This window comes from Anomaloglossus baeobatrachus, chromosome 4, assembly GCF_048569485.1.
Source record: "Anomaloglossus baeobatrachus isolate aAnoBae1 chromosome 4, aAnoBae1.hap1, whole genome shotgun sequence".
Lineage (NCBI taxonomy): Eukaryota > Metazoa > Chordata > Amphibia > Anura > Aromobatidae > Anomaloglossus > Anomaloglossus baeobatrachus.
The window spans coordinates 38,611,068-38,628,321 of NC_134356.1; the positions used below are offsets into that span (position 1 = coordinate 38,611,068).

At 40.9% G+C, this 17,254-nt stretch overlaps 1 protein-coding gene across 3 annotated transcripts in view; it reads right to left on the reverse strand.

Moving 5' to 3' along the window:
- CCND2 (cyclin D2) overlaps positions 1 to 17,254 on the reverse strand; it is a 379,364-nt gene that overhangs the window by 83,053 nt on the left and 279,057 nt on the right. For all 3 annotated transcript variants that reach the window (XR_012752995.1, XM_075344258.1, XM_075344257.1), the window contains exons 2-3: positions 16,975 to 17,190; positions 13,670 to 13,829 (exon numbers count right to left, since the gene is read on the reverse strand). Coding sequence is in view for 2 of the 3 variants with exons in the window: in XM_075344258.1 (XP_075200373.1) it covers positions 13,670 to 13,829; positions 16,975 to 17,190 (376 nt within the window). In the remaining variant the exon portion in view is untranslated. The remainder of the gene's footprint in view (positions 1 to 13,669; positions 13,830 to 16,974; positions 17,191 to 17,254) is intronic.

Sequence of the window (17,254 nt, forward strand, 5' to 3'; positions counted from 1 at the left end):
AAACCACATATGGTATAGGATGAGTGACATCACCACTTTTCTAATATATGATCACATATTGTATAAGTGTAGGGACATCCCCATTCTCCCAAAATATCAAAAATTGTATAGGAGGTGTGATATCACCACTCTTCCAATATAACACATTGTATAGGAGGTATGACCACTCTCCCAAAATATCAAATTGTATAAGAGGTGTGACCACTCTCCCAAAATATCAAATTGTATAAGAGGTGTGACCACTCTCCCAAAATATCAAATTGTATAGGAGGTGTGACCACTCTCCCAAAATATCAAATTGTATAGGAGGTGTGACCACTCTCCCAAAATATCAAATTGTATAGGAGGTGTGACCACTCTCCCAAAATATCAAATTGTATAGGAGGTGTGACCACTCTCCCAAAATATGAAATTGTATAGGAGGTGTGACATCATTACTATGTAACACATACTATATATGAGGAGTAACATCACTACGATCTATACACCATATATTATATAGGGGAAGTGGCATCACTGATCTACCAATACTGTATAGGAGCAGTGACATCAACAGTCTCTCAATACACTACATATTTCATATTTTCCAATACAGACAGTCTATTAAAATATCACCAGCACTCTGCTAATATGCCACATATTCCAATTGAGTGATATCACCACTGCATAACATCATAAATATATATTTTATGATGTGTTTCAGTAGATATGAGGGTTATTTTATCCAGGGATTGAAAATGTAATGCAATGGTTAAAAAAAAAATAAAAAATAAATAAATAAAAATTAAGTGGTGACTCATGATACCGAAATTAAAACATCTCAGTTTCTTGGCCAAGAACACACAGAAAAATTTTGTTTAGTTAGTACAGGGAGGCGCGAGGCCTGTGACATTTTATAGATCCCTCAGCGCTTTGAGAAACTTCACACAAAACATGTCCGTCGACTCCACTGACCTCATCTACAATTAAAATAAAGCAGCCCAATTAGTGCCAAATGTCATCGCTATGTAATTATCACATAGTCAAAAATAGAGAAAAAAGGGGCTATTTTTAGCATTCGGTGGTGTCATGCCTCGGAAATAGATGACAGCGAGGTTACTTCCCAACGCTCGTTTCGAACTGGTGGTCCGTGATTCAGATTAACTCAAATAGCAACAACCAGTAATATATAAAGGGAACAAAGACATTCCTAATATATGGGAAGGTAAAAATTCTATGCTAGATGGCTGTAAGGACCAGTCATGATCTGTGGAGGCCTCTGGGTAGACCGTTCTTAATATAGAGTCCAAATAATAGCACCACACAATAGAGATATAATGCCACCACAATCCCATAGAAAAAGTGCTATATACTGTAGAAATAAATAAAACTGCTATACAGTGCATTAGCAATACAACATACATTGGTTCTATTGCCGAAGGAAAGCTTTCCATCATGAAAAAACCATTTCCGACGAACATCCATACTTAAATATCCTGGGCAAGGTAGTGTGTCTTTTTGGTCCGTCGATGCAGTCCTGACATAAGTTGGCCATTACTCATTAGATAGCTGTTGGCCAACAGCCATCTCAACAGAGTCCAACATACATGTGTTCTCTATAAGAAAGTTACCAGCAAAGGGATCGGGTGTTGACATTCCTTAGATAGCAGACGGCCAACAGCCATATCAACCGAGTCCCCCCATACACGTGTTCTCTATGAGAGAGAAGCTACCAAAGAGATCAGGTGTTGACATTCCATTTGCCGAATCCTTCTCTCCCCCGAGCATTGTTGGAATAGATCCTGGTGGGTTCCCCCCATTCACTTTAGATGGTTGGCCAATTCTACCAAAATTAGTTTAGATGACCCCTATCGAATGTGTTTGGAAACCTAGTACCTTGTATAAAGGTTTCAAACATTAGAGACTCTTTGTTCTTCATTGTCCTCAAGAAGTCTAGTGGAGTCTTCATGGTGATGTTTTTTTGGCATTTCCTGGTTTTACCTTCCCAATAATCTATTTATCCTGGAAGTGGTGATGAGGTTTGTCTATGGAATAGGCCTTAAGGATGCGCAACACGCAGCGACATCGCTAGCGATGTCGCTCATGAAAGCGCACGCCCCCGTCGGTTGTGCGTCACGGGCAAATCACAATACCGGTAGTCCCCGTCACACGTACTTACCTGCCTAGCGACGTCGTGTGGTCGGCAAACGGCCTCTTTTCTAAGGGGGCGGTTCGTGCGCCGTCACAGTGACGTCACACGGCAGGCGGCCAATATAAGCGGAGAGCAGCCGAAGGAAAGACACGCCCACCTCATTGCCAGAGGACGCAGGTACGGTGTTGTTCGTCGTTCATGGAGTGTCACACATAGCGTGTGCTGCCTCAGGAACGAGGAACAACCTGCATCCAGCACCAACAACGATATTTGGGATTTGAACGACGTGTCAACGATCAGACGAGTATTTTTGATAGTTAGCGGTCGTTCGTATATTTCACACGCAACGACGTCGCTAACTAGGCCAGATGTGCGTCACGAACTCCGTGACCCCAACGACATCTTGCTAGCGATGTCATTGCGTGTAAAGCCCCCTTTAGTCACATTTCATAGTAGTGGGATCTAAGGGGTACGGTTTCTCCTAGTGGAGAGTGAAATGAGTGTATGAGGAGACTTAAATGCCTTGCACGCTCCTCTGAGAAACTGAATATGCAACTTGCCTCTTCAGAGAGCACTTGAACCCTAGTGCCACCTATTGGAAGTAGTAATCCTAAAAGTCAATATTGACCCTTTAACGAGCCTTATCATATGACTTAGGATAAAAGCAAAACCAGAATCTCAATTTGCAGACAGTGTTTCAGAGTATTGACACTCATCAGTGCAAAGGTAGGAGATCTGATTTGGCTAGGTCAGAGGCTAAAGGGTAATGGTTCTCCTTGTGGAGAGTGACATGCCAGGTCTGATATGCCAGTATGAGGCTACTTGAATATGCATCTTGCCTTATCAGAGAGGACTTGAACTCAAGTGCCACCTAATGGAAGTAGCAAGCCTAAAAGTCAATATTGACCTTTTAATGAGAGTTATAATATGACTTAGGATAAAAGTCAAACCAGAATCTCAATTTACAGGCACAGTGTTTCGGGGTATTGCCACTCATCAGTGCAAAGTATGAGATCTGATTTGGCTAGGTGAGAGGCCAAAACTGGGATCTAAGGGGGTAAGGGTTCTCCTTTTGAAGAGTGACATGCTAGAATGAGGAGACACAATCGCCTTGCAAGCACCTTTGAGAAAATTACCTCATACTGGTATGCCAGACCAAGGAGAAACCTTACCCCTTAGATCCTAGTCTTACACTCTCATCAAGTCAAATCAGATATCATACTTTGCACTGAGGAGTGGCAATACCCCATAACATGGTGTCTGCAAATTAAGATTCTGGTTTGGCTTATATCCTAAGTCATATGGTAAGTTTCGTCAACGGGTCAATAGTGACTTTTACGATTGCTACTTCCAGTAGGTGGCACTAGGGTTCTGAAGAGGCAATTTCAACATTCATAGTAATGAAACACTGTGTGCCAGGCACAATATGTAGGCCAGGTCCACAAAAAGACACAGGAATTTCAATTTTCATATCGGCATGGGTCTCAAGGATGAGACTCCCAGTAAACTACTCCATGAATAGGCGATAAGTCATAGTGGTGGGACAACCACTTAATTCTAATCATCCGACTTCTCACAATTCATTTTTTCCTTGGACAAGAAGTGACTTACAAAGAAACCTAGACGCCATTATGGATGTAACTGGTACAAAAGACCGAATTCAAGCAAAACAAGAGTTTTTATGCCAATTTGGACAGTAGACTTCAAAAGTAGAGTTGTACTTTACGACTCCGGTTCTGAGAAGCTATTGTCCGAAAATAAAAAAAAAAAAATGGTAAAAAATTAAAAAGGGAACCTGTCACCAGTTTTTTGACTATTAAACCAAAAGTGTCACCTTCTGCAGCTCCTGTGCTGCGTCCTATGCAGGTGCACCTCGTTGCTGACTCCCCCTTGCAGACCCCAAAAAGAACTTTATAAAATCCCACCGTGTTGTATGCTAATGAGCTGTGTTGGCCAGATGGGCGGGCTCTATGTTGGCTCCTGTCCCATCTTGTTCACCGTCCTCCTGTCATGATTGACAAGGATGGCGCCGCCGTCATAATCCCACGCTGCCGTCCAAGTCTCGCGCATGTGCAGTTCTCTCTGCCCCTATCGCGGGCCGAGCATAAAAACAGTTTACCTCGTGCCTGCCGCTGATTTATCTGCGCAGGAGCGAGATCATGGTCGGGTACGAGGATGACGCTGCTGTCATGCACAGTGCCGAACATGATTTCCCGCCTGCGCAGATACAACACCGGCGGGCGCGAGGTAAACTGTTTTTATGCTCGGTCCGCGATAGGGGCAGAGAGAACTGCACATGCGCGAGACTTGGACGGCAGCGTGGGATGACGGCGGCGCCATCCTTGTCAATCATAACAGGAGGACGGCGAACAAGGCGACAAGGAGAGACAGGAGCCGAAATAGAGCCCGCCCATCTGTACAACACAGCTCATTAGCATACAACATGGTGGGATTTTATTAAGTTCTTTTTGGGGTCTGCAACGCGGTGCACCTTCATAGAATGCAGCCCAGGAGCTGCAGAAGGTGACACTTTTGGCTTAATAGTCAAAAAAAACTGGTGACAGGTTCCCTTTAAGGGGCCGATTTATGAAGCCCTTTTCGACAAAAAACTACGTAGATGAGTCGCAACGCAACGGTTGGCAATTTTATGTTAAATTTTTGAAAAGCGGGCAAAACGATGAAAAGGTTATAGCCGAACGCCGCCCCCCAAAAAAATCAATTTGATCGAAAAATGTACAAAAGTGGACTAAATTCGGTGTCTCTGGCCCACTCCTCTATGAATTTGGCGCATCTTACCTCAGGATCAATGCCGGTCTTGACGAGAACTGTCTTAAGTCTTTTTTTGAAGCCTGATCTAACGATCGGAACAAAAAAAAAATATATATATCCCTTCAACATTTAGAGAGATGGTATTCAAGGACACAAAAAAATACACTGATCATATTCAGTAGACAGAACGAGGGTCTCCGGACCACTGGTCCCGGTGACGTGACCGGACGTTAAGCGGGTACTCAACCGGTTAATACTCAGAGTGCCCATAATATTACCTTAATAGAGGCCTTGTCAGCAGATATTCTCCTGGAAGGCAGGCCTCCTTTCCAGTGGGCACATTTCCCAGTATAAGACAAATCTCCCAGTCCATATTTGTTTTATGAAACCACGAAAACCATAAGTGGAAAAAACATAACTTGTTGACAGTAAATCAGCTGATTTAAAAATGGCAGCTTGTTCCTTACAGGAGATATAGAGTCAATCAGAAGCATTCATGAAGATTCCAGATCTACCAAGAGAAGTGGGATTCCTCTCCCTCCGAGAAAAAGTGCGGAAAACTGGCACGCTGGGACTAAGGGAGGGTTCACACTTTGTTTTCAGGAGTTTTTGAAGCAGAAACTTCCCAAAAGTCTTCGCCAAAAACTCCTGAAAAAAAGTGAGAACATCTCCCAAGATGTTGTAGGCCATATAGCAACCTATCATATTTCTACTTTTGGGGTATGTTTACACAGTTTTTTGCATGGATTTTGGAGCGGATTCTTCTGTAAAATCCACATCAAGTTTCAGATACACTTTCCATGGGAAAAAAAAAAAAAAAAAAAAACATGGTGCAAGGTTTTGGTTTTTTTTTTATAGCATGGAAAAAGTAGTAACATACCAATTTTGAGGTGTGGACTACAAAACATCTCATAGTATGACCACCAAATGATAAAAAGCACGGAAGAAAAAAAAAATATATATATATATTAAAATTAGTGATGAGCGAGTACTAAAATGCTCGGGAGCTCGAGGCTCGGGCCGAGCATCTCAAAATACTCGTGTACTCGGCCCGAGCACCGAGCCCAATGTTATCCTATGGGAGACCCGAGTATTATTCTGAAATGACCCCCGGCAGCATGTAGAAACCCTAAAACTGTAAATTAAAAAAAAAAACGTGCGTGTGTGTGTAAGCGTGCATATATATATACACGCGGAGTGGAGTGCGGGAGGGGCCGTAGCCGAGCGGGGAAGTGTCGGGCTAAAGGCACGGTCACGCTGTGCGGGCCGGCCAATCACTGCAATTCCACAACAGGGCTGTGGCATTGCAGTGGTCTGCCAGCCAATCCCTGCATACGGGATGGCTGTAAAAAGAGCGCCAACATGAAGACCACGAGTACAGCACGAGTATCGCGAGATTACTCGGTCCCCGCCGAGTAGCCCGAGTACAGTGATACTCGTGCGAGTACCGAGTAGTAACAAGCATGCTCGCTCATCACTAATTAAAATCCATTTTAATGTGGATTTTAGTGAATATTCTGCTGCAAAATCCTCAAAAAAAAAAAAAAAAACTTCAAAACTTTTTAATAAGGTTCTTGTTTATTCTAGTTGGAAAATCTGACTCTAGTACACACTTTTTTTTCATTTTGAGAAAAAACACCCAAGGGTAATATACAGTTTTGTTTTATATTTTTTGTAGATTCTTCATTTCAGATGGTTTTTAAAGCAGATTCTGCACTTAAATCCACATGAAAAAAAAACAAACAAAAAAAAACCCCTTCAAATTAGAATGCAAAAAATATTCTTAAAATTGTATGAAAATGAGAAAGGATATCAATTTTTGGTGCGTTGACTAAGCATAAATTGCAGAAATTGTACAATTTTTTCAGTTTTTATTGTGATTTTTGGAGAGATTTTTTTGGAGAGGAAATGTGACAACCCACACCATATTGTTCCACACACATTAAAATTGAAAAAAAATAAATAAAAATTAAAAACCATGAAGAAAATGCATAAAAACACGCATTTTTACAAAACCACATGCTTTTTTTGGAATTGCTTTTTATACCAGGATTTTTCTGGCTGAAAAATCCAAGTGAATATACCATAAATTATTGTGGCATTTGAAGGTGACCCGCAAGGACATGATATAAAGGTCTTCGATGTGGAGGTCCTACCTCCGGGATCCCCACCAATTTTGGTGACAAGGTGGAGAATTAAATATGACCCATCATGTGTCCTAAGCATATAAATTTTCATTAAATGGTGTAAATGCCGCTGTTCTCCTGATTCCGGCGATGTTTTTCTTTTGTTCGTGCGCCCCTCCTTACCCGAGATATGGCCTCCTCTTCCCTGCATATAAATCTAGTCTTTTAGGCAAATGGGTGTGGCCCTAGAGAAAAGCTGAAGATCACACCCACTTGGCTAAAAAAACAAAAAACAAAAAAAAAAGTTATTTACCAGATAGAAGGGGCCATATCTCCGGAACGGAGAGGCACAGGAAGAAAAGGAAAACATTCAGGAGAACAGAGGCATTGACATCAGATTATATATGTATATATATTCGATATTTATTGCAAGTGAAGTGACAGGTGCTCTGGAAAGATTGATTATTTCTATGGAAATTATGAAACCAAGTGAGACTAAAGGGGAAAATGAAGATTGCATATTAAATTATGAAATTAAGTGTAATTGTGTAAAAAAAAAAAAAAAAAAAAAAAAAAAACCCCAAAAAAAACCCAGGCCTGTTCCCTCCCCGCTCTATTCATATGACATTTTAAAAGGCCCTTGTGGTAGATGCTCCTCACCATAACCAGCAGACATGCTAATGTGGTCGGCAATTCTGTGAACCTGGACGGCTCAGCTTCATATCTAGACTTTGCCTGTAACCGAAGTTTAACATACACCATGCCCTACACACACACACACACACACACACACACACACACACCTTTACAGCCTCGCTTCATGTATCGATGCGACGTGTGCGCCTCGCAAGCCGAATACCATAAAAAGAAATGTGCATAATTACAGGATAGAATCCATGCAAGTTTCTACAAAGGTTATTGCATAGAATTCATCTAAATACATTACTGATCCTGAGTTATCTGCTGTATTATACTCCAGAGCTGCACTCACTATTCTGCTGGTGCAGTCACTGTGTACATACATTACATTACTAATCCGGAGTTACCTCCTGTATTATTCTCCAGAGCTGCACTCACTATTCTGTTGGTGTAGTAACTGTGTACATACATTTCTTAATCCTCTACTGATCCGGAGTTGCCTCCTGTATTATTCTCCATAGCTGCACTCACTTTTCTGCTGGTGGAATTACTATACATTACTTGTACTATATTATACTCCAGAGCTGCACTCATTCTGCTGGTGCAGTCACTGTGTACATTACATTACTGATCCTGAGTTACATCCTGTATTATACTCCAGAGCTGCACTCACTATTCTGCTTCTGAAGTCACTGCGCACATAAATTAATGAACCCAAGTTACAATCTTTTTTTATACTTAAAGACGGTGTGTCATCAGGTCAAAAGTGGCCAGTGTTTGCTGTCAACGACAGGTCCGCCTCTTTAATTATAGTTCTGCAAGCTTCAGAGCTGAATTCTCTCAGCATTCTTTCTGCACGGGCTTTTCTATACTGATGAACTTTCTGCAAAATACCATCGTTACATCAAGCATCTGATGTAGGGAAAGCGGACTGCTCCCTCCTGTGTTGTCAAAAGCTTCCAATAACAGCCAGCAGAATTGTGAATTCAGCTCTGGAGTATGGAAGATACAAAAGGCATAAAATATAGGCTGCTCAGTGACTTGTCCTCCAGCACTGGGGATACCAGAAAGTGTTTAAATTTCCCTGCGGCGCCACCACAGGAGAAATGGGGCATTACACAAACATTTAAAAGGGTCAACCTAATTTGGAGCTTAGCGGCAGCCACCGCACCGGCACAGCTGCCACATCCAACACCATAAGGGTTAAGTATGAGGAATTGCAAATCTCAGTTTGATATGTGGATAAGAAGCCTAGGTGTGGTACTGAAGTATGCGCGGCGTGCCACACCTAGCCATTCTAATAAAGTCTCTGGAAGCTCCTTTATCTGCTGCATTCAGATGCCATGCCTGCTAGGCTGCCGGGCTGGAAGTCAATACCACCCACGTACAGACTGAAAAGGCGGCCATTTTTTATTTTTTGGGGAGGTACTCGACCCATATTTATATTCCCAGGACTGATCGATAGATCCCCTGCACCTACAGGGCCGCGGGAATCTGCAGATCTGGCAGGGAGAATCCGCGGCTTTTACTGCAGTGGCCACTGCTGGTGAAAAGTAGTATTACAAATACATTGGACCATCCTATTAAATACAAGGACAGCTTGAGGCAGTCAGTGAGGGTCCGAGTGAATAATATAGGACCCCAATCCAAGATGTCCATGTGCCCAACAAAAATCAGATTTGGGTTCTCCCACCATATACACTTATGGTACGGTCACATTCACTTTACAAGTACGGTCGCCCTCCTTTTACAAGTACGGTCGCCCTCCTTTTACAAGTACGGTCGCCCTCCTTTTACAAGTACGGTCGCCCTCCTTTTACAAGTACGGTCGCCCTCCTTTTACAAGTACGGTCGCCCTCCTTTTACAAGTACGGTCGCCCTCCTTTTACAAGTACAGTCGCCCTCCTTTTACAAGTACAGTCGCCCTCCTTTTACAAGTACAGTCGCCCTCCTTTTACAAGTACAGTCGCCCTCCTTTTACAAGTACGGTCGCCCTCCTTTTACAAGTACGGTCGCCCTCATTTTAAAGTACGGTCGCCCTCATTTTAAAGTACGGTCACCCTCATTTTAAAGTACGGTCACCCTCATTTTAAAGTACGGTCACCCTCATTTTAAAGTACGGTCACCCTCATTTTAAAGTACGGTCACCCTCATTTTAAAGTACGGTCACCCTCGTTTTAAAGTACGGTCACCCTCATGGTTCCCCAGGATTTCATACCATCAATCTCCCATTGAATATTGGTGGTGGCCACCTAACTGGAGGTTGGAGGGTTCCAGGGCACATCCTGCGGCTTATAATGTTGGAGCATGAACACCCCATCATTATCACCCACGTTAGGATCGTTTCTTGCTGTAATTGGAAGACATCTTTTACTCCCAGGGAAAAAAATAAATAAAAAAATATCTGCTCCTGGTTCACGGTCGTCGAAAGACAGAATCCTTGTCACATGACCAAGACAGTAAAGCATTAAAGTTCTTAAAACATACCTGTCTTTTCACGAAAAACAAGCATAACATCTTGGTCTTGCCACCCTCAACAAGTTAAAATTGCTTTCAGTCACATCCCAGTCCCCTATATCCAAGAACTAACCTTACTCTCATGCTTTGTAACTCTACTCTTTTTCTATGTTGGGTTTCTTGTCAGCATTCTGCCAGCACTATAGGTGCCGGAATGTCCCTTCCTTCTCTTTCCATCTTGCATTGCTCCTAAAACTAAAAACCCACCTCCATGTTATGTCTGTATGCAGTTTGACAGACAGGAGAGCAGGAGGAGAGAACGAAAGACCTGCTGCCACATTGTGTATCCAGCTCTACCTCCCTGCTGATAAATGTAATCTAGTCTAACAACAAAAGTCAGAAGGGAGACACCTAGTGGCCGTAATTTTGGAGCAGTTTTTTTTGTTTTTTTGGTGGCAAGACATCATTTATATATAAAGTTACAAGGAGATTGTCTATTTATCAGATTATCGATCCAATGAGATCAAGTCAACTGAAAGAACGGAATATTTAAAAATAAATTAAAAAAAAAAAAATATCAAATACTTGATATGAAAAGCATATTAGAAAATTGAACACCTCATCATACAAGGAAAATAACTGGAATATCCCTCTAAACAGGAAGTGTGAAATGCAGCAAAAAAGAATGTTATTTTTTTTTTTTTTTAAATTGTGAAAAGTTTATTCAGAGGGTCATTTATTATTCAACCCCTCAAACCACCAGAATTCTGTTTGGTTCCCCTAAAGTATTAAGAAGTATTTCAGGCACATAGAACAATGAGCTTCACATGTTTGGATTAATTATCTCTTTTTCCAGCCTTTTCTGACTAATTAAGACCCTCCCCAAACTTGTGAACAGCACTCATACTTGGTCAACATTGGAAAGACAAAGGAGCATTCCAAGGCCATCAGAGACAAGATCGTGGAGGGTCACAAGGCTGGCAAGGGGTACAAAACCCTTTCCAAGGAGTTGGGCCTACCTGTCTCCACTGTTGGGAGCATCATCCGGAAGTGGAAGGCTTATGGAACTACTGTTAGCCTTCCACGACCTGGACAGCCTTTGAAAGTTTCCTCCCGTGCCGAGGCCAGGCTTGTCCGAAGAGTCAAGGCTAACCCAAGGACAACAAGGAAGAAGCTCCGGGAAGATCTCATGGCAGTGGGGACATTGGTTTCAGTCAATACCATAAGTAACGTACTCCACCGCAATGGTCTCCGTTCCAGACGAGCCCGTAAGGTACCTTTACTTTCAAAGCGTCATGTCAAGGCTCGTCTACAGTTTGCTCATGATCACTTGGAGGACTCTGAGACAGACTGGTTCAAGGTTCTCTGGTCTGATGAGACCAAGATCGAGATCTTTGGTGCCAACCACACACGTGATGTTTGGAGACTGGATGGCACTGCATACGACCCCAAGAATACCATCCCTACAGTCAAGCATGGTGGTAGCAGCATCATGCTGTGGGGCTGTTTCTCATCCAAGGGGCCTGGCCATCTGGTCCGCATCCATGGGAAGATGGATAGCACGGCCTACCTGGAGATTTTGGCCAAGAACCTCCGCTCCTCCATCAAGGATCTTAAGATGGGTCGTCATTTCATCTTCCAACAAGACAACGACCCAAAGCACACAGCCAAGAAAACCAAGGCCTGGTTCAAGAGAGAAAAAAATCAAGGTGTTGCAGTGGCCTAGTCAGTCTCCTGACCTTAACCCAATTGAAAACTTGTGGAAGGAGCTCAAGATTAAAGTCCTCATGAGGCACCCAAAGAACCTAGATAACTTGGAGAAGATCTGCATGGAGGAGTGGGCCAAGATAACTCCAGAGACCTGTGCCGGCCTGATCAGGTCTTTTAAAAGACGATTATTAGCTGTAATTGCAAACAAGGGTTAATCCACAAAATATTAAACCTAGGGGTTGAATAATAATTGACCCACACTTTTATGTTGAAAATTTATTAAAATTTAACTGAGCAACATAACTTGTTGGTTTGTAAGATTCATGCATCTGTTAATAAATCCTGCTCTTGTTTGAAGTTTGCAGGCTCTAACTTATTTGCATCTTATCAAACCTGCTAAATCTGCAGGGGGTTGACTACTACTTGTAGGCACTGTATACATATTATTCTTTTTTGTTCACCTATTCTATCTTGTTATATATATACATATATACACACACACATATATATATATATATATATATATATATAATTTTTTTTTTTTTATCTAGGTTTTTAAAGTTATCTAGGTTCTTTGGGTGTCTCATGTGGACTTTAATCTTGAGCTCCTTCCACAAGTTTTCAATTGGGTTAAGGTCAGGAGACTGACTAGGCCACTGCAACACCTTGATTTTTTCCCTCTTGAACCAGGCCTTGGTCTTCTTGGCTGTGTGCTTTGGGTCGTTGTCTTGTTGGAAGATGAAATGACGACCCATCTTAAGATCCTTGATGCAGGAGCAGAGGTTCTTGGCCAAAATCTCCAGGTAGGCCGTGCTATCCATCTTCCCATGGATGCGGACCAGATGGCCAGGCTCCTTGGATGAGAAACAGCCCCACAGCATGATGCTGCCACCACCATGCTTGACTGTAGGGATGGTATTCTTGGGGTCGTATGCAGTGCCATCCAGTCTCCAAATGTCACGTGTGTGGTTGGCACCAAAGATCTCGATCTTGGTCTCATCAGACCAGAGAACCTTGAACCAGTCTGTCTCAGAGTCCTCCAAGTGATCATGAGCAAACTGTAGACGAGCCTTGACATGACGCTTTGAAAGTAAAGGTACCTTATGGGCTCGTCTGGAACGGAGACCATTGCGGTGGAGTACGTTACTTATGGTATTGACTGAAACCAATGTCCCCACTGCCATGAGATCTTCCCGGAGCTCCTTCCTTGTTGTCCTTGGGTTAGCCTTGACTCTTTGGACAAGCCTGGCCTCAGCACGGGTGGAAACTTTCAAAGGCTGTCCAGGCCGTGGAAGGCTAACAGTAGTTCCATAAGCCTTCCACTTCTGGATGATGCTCCCAACAGTGGAGACAGGTAGGCCCAACTCCTTGGAAAGGGTTTTGCACCCCTTGCCAGCCTTGTGACCCTCCACAATCTTGTCTCTGATGGCCTTGGAATGCTCCTTTGTCTTTCCCATGTTGACCAAGTATGAGTGCTGTTCACAAGTTTGGGGAGGCTCTTAATTAGTCAGAAAAGGCTGGAAAAAGAGATTAATCCAAACATGTGAAGCTCATTGTTCTTTGTGCCTGAAATACTTCTTAATACTTTAGGGGAACCAAACAGAATTCTGGTGGTTTGAGGGGTTGAATAATAAATGACCCTCTGAATAAACTTTTCACAATTTTAAAAAAAAAATAAAAAAAAGAAATAACATTCTTTTTTGCTGCAGTGCATTTCACACTTCCAGGCTGATCTACAGTCCAAATGTCACAATGCCAAGCTAATTCCGAATGTGTAAACCTGCTAAATCTGCAGGGGGTTGAATACTACTTGTAGGCACTGTATCCTGTGTCTTACCTGTGGCACAGAGTGCAATAAATGTCTGTGCATGCTTCCGGACAATTAGCAGTTTATCTTTAGGTAATGGCAGCTTTCTTAATATATGGTCAATGAAGTCGTGTGGTGTGACAGCAGCGAGGTTCCACTTCAATTTTCCTAGCACCACCAGCTCCCACTCCTGGAAACCAATAAAATAAAAAAAAAAAAATTAAAAAAAAAGTATATATAAAAATCAGAAATTTACTTTTATTTCCCCCCAACTTATTTTGTCAGAACAGGACCCTCTTTTCCTCTTGCTACAACACTGCGCACACGGTAACTACTCTGGGCCGGATTCCAGCAGCTGACCGCCGCACGTGACACCTTTATAGCCTGCTCACACGGATGTTTAAAGGTTGGTGTGCGTCCATGTGAGCGAATTTGCTGCAGGCAGCGTCTTCATCAGTTTGCTAATTTTTCGAAAAAAAGTGCAGAGGCAGTGGCGTTAGGACGAGGCTACGTGGGAAAATCAGGTGCATATTGGAATGTGCTGATGGGTTATATTAAAATCCCGACCGTGCTGGACACTGAATACAGCTCCCCATAGATGGGACCATCACCGATCCCCAAAAAGTGTCCTGCTTGAATGGAGAGATGGCCGCACATGTGCTGTACTGCTCCAAGCACTGTCTATAGTACAGTACTCTGATCTCCAGCAGTCCCATAATGAAGCGGTGGTGGCGCATGTGCGGTCATTGCTCCATTTAAACTTCTCTGGATCCTGTGGATGAATGATAACTTGGCAACATGGGAGGCTCCTTCAGGACCTTTGTGATCCCCTCTGCTGCCAAAAGTGCACGTGTACTTCGCTATCCTTTATAGTTCGTGATGAGCGGGCACTACCATGCTCGGGTGCTCGATACTCGTAGCTAGTGATGAGCGAGCACTACCATGCTCGGTACTCGTAACTAGTGATGAGCGGGCACTACCATGCTCGGGTGCTCAGTACTCGTAGCTAGTGATGAGCGGGCACTACCATGCTCAGGTGCTTGGTACTCGTAGCTAGTGATGCGCGAGCACTACCATGCTCGGGTGCTCAGTACTCGTAACTAGTGATGCGCGAGCACTACCATGCTAGCCATACACCTGCCAGATATTTAGATAGTAGATGGTTGGCGAGTGAAGGATCAGGTATGTATACTTAAAACACCTCAATCCTTTTGTTTCTGGGGTAGAAAAGCCACGACCTTGGGTGTCTGGCAGTGGCTTTCTCCCCTCTCCTCATAGAGAATACTTGCGCTCTAGGCCAAGCCGAGCATTTATAGGTGTCGTCTGGTTGGGGGAGAGATCACATTCAGCCCTCTGATTGGCACAGCCAGCTTAAAGGGGTGTTCTTAAGTTTTAAACCTAGCCCCCTTTCTAAAGGTTGTATCCCCAGCGATCCTGAGATCCAGAGCTCTGAGGCTCTGCGGCTGAATGGAGCGGAGGTCATTCATATGAATTCTAATGGGAGTGACGAAGACCAGCCGAGAGCAGCCTTCACCATGTGACGATGCTCGCGCTAAGAGTGTATGGAGCGGCAGCGCACATGAGCGACCATTGCTGTATTCCCAGTTCACACAGGGCCCCTGGGTATTTCCTACGTTTAGAGGAAGAAAGCCATTTTTTTAACCCATACGGTCATTGTGGTGTCTACTAAAGTAGACATCTTTTTGTTAGCCTTATATGACCCTTTTAATTTCCCACATCCTTGTTTGCTAATATGGTGGGACCTGTGGAGTCCCCGAGCAACCTCCATAGACTGCACATATGATACATACACCATTCATCATAAATTACTAGCATATATTCATACCAAATACATATCTGAGTGTTTGGGGGGGGGGATAGAGAATATATATAAATATTATATATAGTTATATTTATTCTAATATAATTAACAAATATATAAAATATATATTTATCAATTATATATATATATATATATATATATATATATATATATATATATATATATATTACATAATATATATTATAAACAATATATAAAAATATTTTATATCTTATTTTTATTTCTAGAATATATTATATTTATTAATTTATATAGATTTTTATAATGCGCAATATATATTTATTGATTTAAATAGATTTTTTATAATGTGTGAATATATATATATATATTTATTTTTTTATTTTATTTTTTTTACACAAAAAATCTATAGAAATCAATATATATTACAAAAATAAATCTATATCTATATATGTATATTATACAAATAAGAATATATAAAATATATACATATATTATGCATATGTATTATAGAACGTAATGCATATTATAAATTATATATATATATATATATCTTTTAAAAATATAGTTTTTTTTATATATACACAAAATATATATATACATACTACAAAAAATGATTTTATAATACATATTTTTTATAATACATATACAATATATATAAAATGATGTTATGTTTATAAAACAAATATTTTTTACTGTAATACTATAATTTTTTATATATATTTATTATAATATATGATTATTTTTTCCCAACATTCAGATATGTATTTAGTATTAATATAGGCTTGTAATTTATGATAATATACATGCACATTCTAATATTGTGTAAATAAGGATCCTTTAGCATATACTTCATCTCATTAAAAAAAATAAATACTCAAGACAATATATTTAAAACATTAAAACAAACAGATATTTAAAAATATCTAAAAGCTTAGTAAAAAATTAAAATAAAAAATCTATTCAAATTATAAATGCTTTTTACTAGTTACCTATAACTAAAATATATGAGGCCATAATTAACCTTTTATAAAAAAAAAGGCTAGAATAATACTTTCAACCACTAGGTGGCAGAAGATACCACAAAAGGAAAGAATAGGCAGTCACCATATCAAACAGTATCACTGCACTTAGTGTCTATGTATTTAAAAAAAAAAAAAAAAAGATACAAATTTAAAATGTCTTAAAAAATGTAAAGTAACATAGCACTACACAATCTAGCTGGGTTGTTTTGTATTTGTAGGTCAGGTCAGAATACTAAATAAATAATATATATTATATATATATATATATATTTAGTATTTATTTATTTAGTATTTATTTATTATATTAATATATATTATATATATATTAGTGAATATTTGGTGATTAATATACAAGTTTATGGATGATTTGTTGTACAAATGTGTTACATAAGAATATATATTAGCAATAGATATATAATAATATGTACACAGCATTTAAAATACAGATACCTTTCCCATGGCAGATACAATAGGCTGTAAATATTTAGTTTAGGAAACAGGCTGCTTACCAGCAGCTCTTGGGGTTTGATTGAATTGTCAGTGTATATGCAAAGTTTCTCTGCAGTTAATGGAATAGTCTCTTTGAGTTTGGATGCTAAGAACATGCAGACAGCCCCCAGGAGTTGCAGATGGCATTTTCTGGTGGGAATAACAGCTAAAAACCTGTCCAGATAGTTCATTGCCAATGGGAATACTTCCTCCTCACACTTCTGCTCTTCACAGACCTGCAGAAATAAAAGGGGGAAAAGAGGGAGAGAAAAAAACAATAGAGGGGGAAGAAGAAAGCAA